At 36.0% G+C, this 10,152-nt stretch overlaps 1 protein-coding gene across 1 annotated transcript; it reads left to right on the top strand.

The window, feature by feature from the left end:
* Positions 1–3,492: 3,492 nt before the first annotated feature.
* LOC110457763 (neuronal acetylcholine receptor subunit beta-2-like) lies at positions 3,493–9,307 on the top strand. The gene is made up of 6 exons (XM_021509149.1): positions 3,493–3,523; positions 5,741–5,931; positions 6,619–6,663; positions 7,164–7,276; positions 7,725–8,260; positions 8,625–9,307. Exons 1-6 carry the CDS (start codon positions 3,493–3,495, stop codon positions 9,161–9,163), a joined length of 1,455 nt encoding a protein of 484 aa, XP_021364824.1. The 3' UTR covers positions 9,164–9,307.
* The last annotated feature ends 845 nt before the right edge of the window (positions 9,308–10,152 follow it).

Raw genomic sequence — 10,152 nt, 5'->3', positions numbered from 1 at the left:
GTTCAGAAGATGATTACCCTTCAGGAACACCTAGTCATATTCTCATTGTACTTTTTCCAGGGGTCTCCCAGAAACTCATTTCTTTGTTCATATTTTGCCTTAGTTTGGTTGATTTTGTGTTAGAATTATAAATGGTTTTGTGGACGCTTTGATATTCTCTTGTCGGTTCTTAGTACACCCTTTTAATATTGTTATAATTTGTTTACTTCAGTTAATAGAAAGATTTTATGATTAATTTAAATGAAGAAATTGGAAAGGTGTTGAGAACCCAAGGTATGACAAGGCAGATCCTGTATATTATATAGCTGTAATAAATAATATAGTGCATACAAAAGTCTCAAAAACCTTAGCATGAAAGACAACAGTATACACATCATGAACAACGATGTATTGGCACAACGGTAGAACACCCGCCCCAAAAAAAAAATTGTTCAGATTTGATCATTGCGATGATCCACGATATCCCCACGTTAACTATGATAACGATTTCTGATATTGCATGTACATGTACCTCAAATGTGAGCAGATATTTTCCTCGCCGAATTCATAATTCCTGTTTTATATTTATGTAATCTCATGTATTCATTTTGTCATACATATTTATATATCCACGTGAAAATCATTAAAACAGAATATAACTAGGTCTCTTTTATTTCGTATTTTGTATGCAGATAAATTTTGACATAAAAGACTGAATGATATGGTATATGTACGTATTTTCCTTTGTGGTATTGAGGTACACATTATTGTCATACAATGTCAACAAAATATGCCGGCGAAGATGAACGTAGACTGGTATATTTTAATGTTGTAATTTAAAGATATGGAGAATTCTTGAGATGAAAATCATTTTCGAAATTTTAGTTCTTTAAAGAACAAAACCAACATTTCGTCCCAAACAGACTACTTTACACCTAAAGTCTTTTGAAATATTTGACAAATATTTTCCTCGAGGATTTTTTTCTCCAGTAAAATAACTAACATCTGAAAGATTCCATCTTCGACATATTTTTGATTGCTAACGGTGTGATGTTTTGACAAATATTTTCCTCGAGGATTTTTTCTTCAGTAAAATAGCTAACATCTGAAAGATTCCATCTTCGACATATTTTTGATTGCTAACGGTGTGATGTTTAAAAAAATAAATATATTCCTATTGACCACAATCGTGTTTGCAAGTTTAAGACAGAAATGATTAATATCAACCAATTCTTTTAGATAAGACTTAGAGAAGTCACGCATTTCAATAGAACAAAGAAAATATTGAGATTCAGAAGTTCATTTAAAGGTCTCAAAATCCGATTGACCGACACCACGCGAGTACATGTGAGCACCATGATAACGCGTTTTAGTACATCTTTTACTGGGGTAAGTATATATGGTGGCTAGTTTGCAATTGTTGGGAAATTGTTAAATTGGGCAAATGGAAGATCATGCAATGATGTCATGTTTCGTCGTCATCCACTTTAAATACGAGTAGGAAATAGTTCGATTACGTGGTGAGATTGAACTATCTTTGCCTTGATAAAAAAACTTTGTCACAGTTAGGTTTTTATCTAACACATGTATGTTTTGCATTGCATACACAGAAACAATGGGTTTTTGTCATTCGACCCGTCATCACTGATAAACTATCTTCTTTTATGCAAAATACATGTGTTTATATCACCTGCTAACATTAAACAGAGATTGCATTGATAGTGTCGGTATAAACAAGGTTATGATTTGGGCAAAGTTAAGGAAAGACGAAGGACGCCATTATCAATATCAACAGGAATTACATACAGAACGTGGTGACGCGATGGTATTGATTAGGAACACCTACTAATGGGAATGAAATTACAATGATTATTTTCATTGTTTAACGATTAAGTACCGACAAGTGGGGGTAATTAGTAGCTATTTAGACAAAACTGTCACAGTATCTGGAAATATAATATATGAGGTCGTGATATACCGCACATATTTCAGTCTAATAAATACTAATACACTCTGATATAGTGGTCACGATCGCCATTGTTTTAATACAAGTGACGGACTGTTGGTGGTACGGCAAGATCACCTCATCAGGTCGTTAAAATCAAATGATTACAAAATCCCTTCTACGGAAGAGCATTCGGGCCACGTAGTAAAATAAATAATTTTGTTTTATCGTACTACTTACTCGAAATTTCGAGATATTAACTCGAAACTTCGAGTGAGTAATATGAAAAAATGGCGTTGTTTTCTACCAGTATACTGGTATTACAATAACTTTATTTGAGTATATCTTTACTTTTAAAACATTTATACATAAAAATAACATATAGGGATCGAAGATGACAACCAATGTCACTTAAACTGAAGTTAATGAACGAAGTGACTTCATTATATTACACGTTTATTCGGTTAAAACGAACATAGGTCATAGTTCAATGAGTTCCGGGGCTTCTTTTTTGAAGACGGCTTTGCATGAATTGTCGTATTTAGTTTAGAAATCTAAAAATTGCAATTAAATTGAAAAATTAAAAGCTTAAACGCACATTTACTTATAGCAATTACAACAACGTCAGCTTTTAACAGATGTACTCATTATAACGTTCAATATCATATCATACACCGTTATGTTTTCATAGTTCCATTAAATCTATGTGTTAATTCCCCCTCCCGCTTAGGGTTAAGTAATACTTGCTTTATTTGAATTCCACATTTCCTGTGACTGAAGTAGGCGAAAAATAAAAGGCCTCTTTCTTGTATCTTTTTATGAAATAACGCAGAAATGCTTCGCGCAGTACGAATCAATGTTTTTGCTAGAAGAGGAATATTTTCTTTATTTTTCCAAAGTCAATCATGTTTAACGAGGGAGAAGCCGGATTGAAACACAATAGAGATGATCAGGTTGACACGACATTGTTGTCGTCTGCTCCCGACGTTCGGAACTAGGTTGTGGTGGCTCTTGTCGATTTATTATATCTAGAGAGGCTTCGAATAAGGGAAATGTGATCTAGGAAACTCGAGCACGTGAGCCAGACATGACGTTTTATTGCCCCTTCATGCGGCAAGTATCATGATATCAGGCAAGCTGTTATGAAGGTGAGGTTTAATGAATATCTCTATTAGCTAAAGTAGCCCTACAAATGTAATGGCAGAGATACAAAAGCATAATGAAGAGTAAATATTAAACTATAATAAAGTGAATATCAGTTTTTGTTTTGCTTTATATTAAGTAAACAATTTTAAAACAAAGTTTTTATCTCGAGTTAGTTCTTTGGAGTTTTGTAACTGTATCATCTGATTACGTAGGCATGAGGACGAAAGTTCCGGGACGTGATGTATGGGCCTCCATATATATATAACGGGTACCGGTACAAACGGTACACCGACATCGAACCAAGCTCTATAAATAGTGCATGCTGCTCATTTGTTTATATATTTTACACATGTATATGTGTTAGCATCGACATAAACAATATTTGGGAATAAGCTGAAATACCATTCCAACCTTAGCTGAGTATGTCTTTGACGGTCAAACAAATCTATATTGGTAAGTAGTAATTAGTTAAACGTCTTAGTGACAGCATGTTTTAGTTTCATATATCTTGAAATAATTTATTGAATGAATGTCATTGTAAGCTGAAATATATTGAAAACATTGACATATTATTTTGGTTTTATTAAACATTAATACTGAGTACCTTACCTTAACCTTCAGTCTCTACGCGCCAGTAGACGCAAAAGGCCTCCACGCTTTTTCTCCAACCCAATTTTGTCTTGCGCTGCCGTTTTTGCGGTGTTCCAGCTAATCCATCCTATATGATTGCGCTCTTTTTCAACCGTTCTTCGCCAGGTTGGTTTTGGTCTCCCTCTTACTCCATTTCCCTCTGGTGCCCATCCCAAAGCTGTTATACAGTCATTTATTCTTTCTCTCCTCAAGATGTGACTAATCCAGTTCCACCCTCTTCTCATTATTTCACATCAGATGTCATTTATAACACCGAGTACAGCTTTCTATAATTCTTTTTTAAACCCTTCCGCACACTCAAATTTGACAATATGATTATAAAAGATCCATAATCTTAATATTAATAAGTTATCGAGTTCAGATACGTTTGTTAAGTCGGGCCAGATTTTAACACGATGACATAGAATTATAATGACATTCTTATACCACAGTATTAGCAAGTGCGGAGACAAACTTGTGGCTGTTATTTCGATTTGATTCTATGGATAAGGAACCACAAAGAATATGAGTTTGTAATTAGTTACATTGTCATTTCGGAATAAGATTCATCAGGTATGAATAATAAATGCTAAGTAATTCACTCTTTGCTGGACAAAGGAAACGGACGTTTTCGAAAGCTCCCAAAATAAATTTTCAATTCCTATTTGTGTCCAAAACAAGCTTAGCATTTGCATTGTTATTTATTTTGATGAAACAAAATCATTTGAATTATAAACAGTAATCACACGTTAGTTTTTGCCTTAAACGTTCACCATTGTATCGTTCTAGAGATTCCAGTTTTGCCTCCGGCTTTGTGTTGGTCTTCAAACTGTCTTTCCCTGCTTTTTGTTGTCTTCTTGCTTCCTGTTGTCTGTTTCGTATCGTTGTTGTAGAGCATCTGAAAAATGAACACGAAAGCAATACTTTTTTCCCACATCCTTATAGAAAATGAGTCGGTGATCTGGCCAAAGCGGTGTCAGGAATTACAGGACCAATATGTTTCCAATATACGTTTGACTCGAGAAACATTCTGATTAAACGTAATTAAAACACACTGTGAAATATGTCATCTAATTAACATTGCTTTATGACCTTAATTATTGCAAGGTAGTAAAACCCCGGCTACATCAAACCAAGCAGAATCCAAATAGTTGACCAACTCAGGCAGATAGAAGTAAATGTATTTATGTGAACATTTTCCTTATTTTAATCTGCGATTCATAACTACCATTTTGATACATGTATGACCAAAGATAACCCGTTCTTTAAGGCTGTACAAATATTTCATCTGGTGAGATTGACATGGTCTCTTATTAAAAACTAAATAGGTATCGGATTGGGCAGTCAGGAGATCAAACTTCATTATAGACAATATTGTCCAAATTGGAAAAAAAGTCCACTTGTGTCCATATTTGAAATGGTACTTTGTTCCTTGCTGTCCGTACACCGTTAAAATCGTATTGTCTCATGTGTATAGGCTCTCCATTGTGTTGTTGTTTGTATTGTTTTTTCTCAGTGTATTTATACTACAGGCACATACGAATTTGTTACAGTTATAATCTGGATCTAAACTATGGTGTTAAGAGTAATGTCACACGTTTTATGGGTTTAAATCAAATTTCGGTAGAATTTCGGTATCAATGTGTACAAACATAGCTGTAACAGATTTTGTGATTAATACGTATGTGGATTACTACAACTCGTATTTGTATGTAGTATTCGTGTAGCGGACCTTGACTAGGTCGACCGCCGACGAGCTGGAAGCTCAATTGGTAGAGCGTCTGTCTAGAGTTAGGAGAGTCTGGGTTCGAATCCCGGTCTGGCCGTGCATTTTCCCGCTCCTTCTACATTCGTATCGTATTGAAAAAGGTGAACGACCAAGTAAAGTTGACAAAACGTTTTTTTGACACGATTAAAAATAATACCTTTAGTTACTTGTGAATCTATGTTACGCACTAAATCAATAAACACCATATGTCGACTGCAAAAAGGTTTAAAATATGAGTTTCCTGTCGTAATTATAGTTTTGTTTTACTCTAGTATGTGCCCTCCTGATCGGAGTCCTGCAGACCTCCTCAGCCCAGCCCAGTAGCCCTTCAGTTTACAGTCGAGATTTGGAGGAGGCTCTACGGACAAAGCTCTTCACCACCGATAACTACCAGGTCCTACAGCGTCCGTTTCAGAGGTGTGTCATCCAGGTCGCCCTTAGTCTCCTCACAATCAACGACCTCGTACGTATTGACCTTATAATACTGTGTTAAATAATAACTTTTGAATTACAATTTAAAAAATATACGACAGCGTTAACAAACAAAGACAAAATGGACACTTAAAATCGATTTCAATAACAGACAGGAAGTGGAACTGAGGAGACACCGAAACAAAAGGAAGTCATCCAGGTGTTCCGGAAGGGTAGACGTTTACCGTGCCACATTTGGCGCCCTTAGGTGGTCTTATACAGGTCACATATGTGTTACTAACGATCAGAAACAGTCTTTATTAAAACTCGTGCAATGGATTATCATCTCATAGTTAGAAATCAGGTATCGAGGATAACGTTAACACATGTTAAAGTTTCGCGGTTTCGGATATAACGAAATATAGGTGTTAATATATTTAAAATATTAATTATATATTGTTACTTTACATGGATACACCCTTTATGATATTAGGTCATTTGCCTTTGCAAGAATCAAACCAACAAATAAATGAAAAAACTCACTAATATGAGATAGCATGCACTTTAAAATTATTATTGGAAATGGGGCGTGTAATGTACTTTCCGTTATCGACTTCGTTTTCTTTCCTTGATCATTTCATTGATGTATATTGTTAAACACGCGCTGGGAGAACATTCTCTCATTTATATAAAAAGAGCGCACTTTCTTTTTATTATTTTTGTAAAATTTACATTTCAGAATATAAAGGACCAAACCCTGTCTGTTACAGGATTTTTCACTTTTGTAAGTATTAAGCAAGACTGTCCAAAAACCTGTATTGATTTAAACGATTTAAACCAAATAATGTTTCATTTTACAATTTGCGAAAAAAACACCAATGTGTACCATTGTAATGCATTAAGTATAGTACTTCAGAAATATACATTCATGCGTATATATTATATACAGACTATCATTATAAATTATATTGAAATATATACTTTTATTGCCTATGCAATACTGACAACGTTAGACTGTTGTAGTATTGTAGTCTGATTATGTATACAATATCTTAGTATTGTAAGACATTGCTTGTCTTAACAATGTTTAAACGTTGGAGTACGGTAGAAATTTGATTGACTAAACAATTTAGAACAAGACTATTACTTTGAGATTGTATAAAATGTTGGTACAGTGTTGGAATATTCTAATACTTTGACTGTCTTTTCAATGTTGGACAATTTAGCACTTAAATTACCAAGGTAATGATGGGCTTTTCAGAAATTTGTTCGACTTTTCTCTAGTACTGGCAGGACGATCGTCTGTCATGGAGCGACGACTCCACATACGACAGCATCAACTTCCTGTTTAGCACGGAGACGTACGTCTGGCGTCCGCCACTGATTATCGAAAACTCGTAAGTAATTCATTTATGTCTTATCAGGCGCAAGAGAGTAGATCAAAACATATAAGATGAAGAAGCCTTGCTTTTATTTAACGGAATTTCATGACATAACGTTTAATGTGCCTAAGTAAAATGCTATTTTCAGTGCTTCGTTCCTCATAACTGATACCTGCATGGAAGTTTTTTGATATGATATTGACTATGTCATATATTGACGATTGTAATATATAACTGAACTATTGACATGTCGTGTATGCTATATATTTGGTTCCAGCACTAATAACCTGGCACGTCCTTATATGACGATAGCTGTTAATAAGACGTTACACAAACAAACAATCAAAAAAACAAATCGAAAGTGCGATAATTTTTCAATGTTGTAATGTACACTTTATACTCTATTCATTGTAATATAAGACAAAAGAAGTAGGAGATACTATTAATGACGCGTTCGTTTCAGAGTGGAGGATGTGTCCATCATCAGCGACAAAAACGTGCCAATGAGATTCAACAACCTTGGCCTCGTCACGTGGAATCCGGCGGGGATCTACAAGGTGTCGTGTGAGGCGGACACGCGCTACTACCCCATGGACATCCAAACTTGTAACATCTCCGTAACAGCCTGGGCTTACACTGAGAACGAAATCACTCTGGTGTTCAAGGATGACCCCTTTGATCTGACTTTTTATGGTACAAATGGCGAGTGGCAGCTCGTGTCCACAGAAACCATTCTTCCAGAAGCAATCGCCCGAGGTGGTCAAAGCTTTTCTGGTCTTGACTTTCAGATCAAACTTAGGCGTCGGCCTATGTTTCACATCCTCAATACGTTGTTTCCGGTAGCTCTTATGGGGATATTGAGCGCCATGGTGTTCAAACTTCCGGCAGATTCCGGGGAGAAGATTGGATTTTCGCTGACGATCCTGTTGGCCTACACCGTGTACCTGACACTGATATCGGAGAACATCCCCAGTACTTCTGTCACACTCTGCTACCTATGTAAGTACACAGGGACTTTTATTTTATTTCAAAATATTTTATATAATCAATCGGATTTAAAGGAAATTGGGCAACAGGCAAATGTTGAACCTTCTAGCAATCTGTGAACAAAAGCAATCGTTGTATATATAATAAGGCATTACTGTACACAACGTGGATTCAATCTCTAATATTGAATAACCAGTTAAGGAAAAAGAGTCGCCACTGCCGATTGAATGTAGAAGGTCATCACGGAATATATCCTCGAGCAATTTGAGTTGAACTGAGAAGTAAAAACGACCAATCGAAGGATTTCTGAATACATTATCATAATTAAGTAACCTGCACCTGCACAATCACTAACAAAAACCCCATTCTCTTGCAGCCCTGTACTTAGCACTGACATTGTGCCTGGGATCTCTCAGTGTTCTGTGTACCATCCTAGTGCTGAACTTTTACTCCCGATCTGACGAAGATGAACCCATCCCAGACTGGCTGAGGATCTTTAGCATTAAGGTACTAGCAAGGGTCGTCTGCTACAGGAACTACCGGTGCTGCTATAAACTGAATGATAACCAGATCCACCCTACGATGGTAGTAATAAGCGCAGCTCCGTTCGACATCGTCAATGAGAAGGAAGGAAACGGGGATATTTCCAAGAAACCAACGGAAAAAAGAAGGTCACGGAGCAAGAACGAGGACGATGTTCCCCTAGAACCTACTCTTCACAGATCCACATCTCCAACCAATCATGATGCCGATGAAGACATGTGCACATGGCTTACATGGAAGGACCTATCTTGCATGTTGGACAGAATGTTTTTCTTCATTTTTATGTTAATAATTTTAGGTTCAACGACAACATTGTTTTCCTTGATCCTTAACGAATGGTACACTGTTTCTGTGTCTACCACCGATGTCTAATTTGGGCAGACCGCACGACAGCATTGCAAGAGACACGTATGATGCATAAAAAACAAGCAGATAAAGCACTGTAAAGTATAAAAAGTATTGAGAAAAAGTCTGTAAAATAACAAAACAAAACTGATAGTGTGACCTGATTATTTTGCCAAGATTTTCTTTCAATATGTTATATTTGGGTATGAAAATCAACAAATGGTAATGTAGATTAGTAAAAGGTCATAAATGTACAGAAGGTAAGTAATGCAGATCATTGATGTACTGTAGGTTAGGACTGCAGATCATTGATGTACTGTAGGTTAGGACTGCAGATCATTGATGTACTGTAGGTTAGGACTGCAGATCATTGATGTACTGTAGGTTAGGACTGCAGATCATTGATGTACTGTAGGTTAGGACTGCAGATCATTGATGTACTGTAGGTTAGGACTGCAGATCATTGATGTACTGTAGGTTAGGACTGCAGATCATTGATGTACTGTAGGTTAGGACTGCAGATCATTGATGTACTGTAGGTTAGGACTGCAGATCATTGATGTACTGTAGGTTAGGACTGCAGATCATTGATGTACTGTAGGTTAGGACTGCAGATCATTGATGTACTGTAGGTTAGGACTGCAGATCATTGATGTACTGTAAGTTAGTACTGCAGATCATTGATGTACTGTAGGTTAGGACTGCAGATCATTGATGTACTGTAGGTTAGGACTGCAGATCATTATTGATCAACATTGTACAGCACTTACCTAAATAACATTAAGTACAGCTGATAAGTACTGTAATGTAAAATACGGTCATACTGTAGATGACTTAAGTCCCCCAAACACATATATGTACCCACGCTTTACATTGTATCTTAACATATCTTGAATAAGAGATTATTTTTCCGACAAATTAAACCATTATTATGTATCTCTCGAAAACATTTATTTGCAGTATATTGATAAATGACCTCAGGTTTGGTTTGGTTTTATTTTGTTTTAAGTCCTATT

This window comes from Mizuhopecten yessoensis, unplaced genomic scaffold (assembly GCF_002113885.1).
Source record: "Mizuhopecten yessoensis strain PY_sf001 unplaced genomic scaffold, ASM211388v2 scaffold9309, whole genome shotgun sequence".
NCBI classification, from domain to species: domain Eukaryota; kingdom Metazoa; phylum Mollusca; class Bivalvia; order Pectinida; family Pectinidae; genus Mizuhopecten; species Mizuhopecten yessoensis.
The sequence above is the reverse complement of the archived record's forward strand: the minus strand, read 5'-3'. Positions and strand labels throughout refer to the sequence as shown.

Bases quoted from the DNA above. Each gene is read 5' to 3' on its own strand.
- LOC110457763 (XM_021509149.1), top strand. From the start codon at position 3,493: ATGTCTTTGACGGTCAAACAAATCTATATTG. The intron at 3,524-5,740 runs GTAAGTAGTAAT...GTTTTACTCTAG, and splicing joins GGTCAAACAAATCTATATTG to TATGTGCCCTCCTGATCGGA. The intron at 8,261-8,624 runs GTAAGTACACAG...ATTCTCTTGCAG, and splicing joins TGTCACACTCTGCTACCTAT to CCCTGTACTTAGCACTGACA.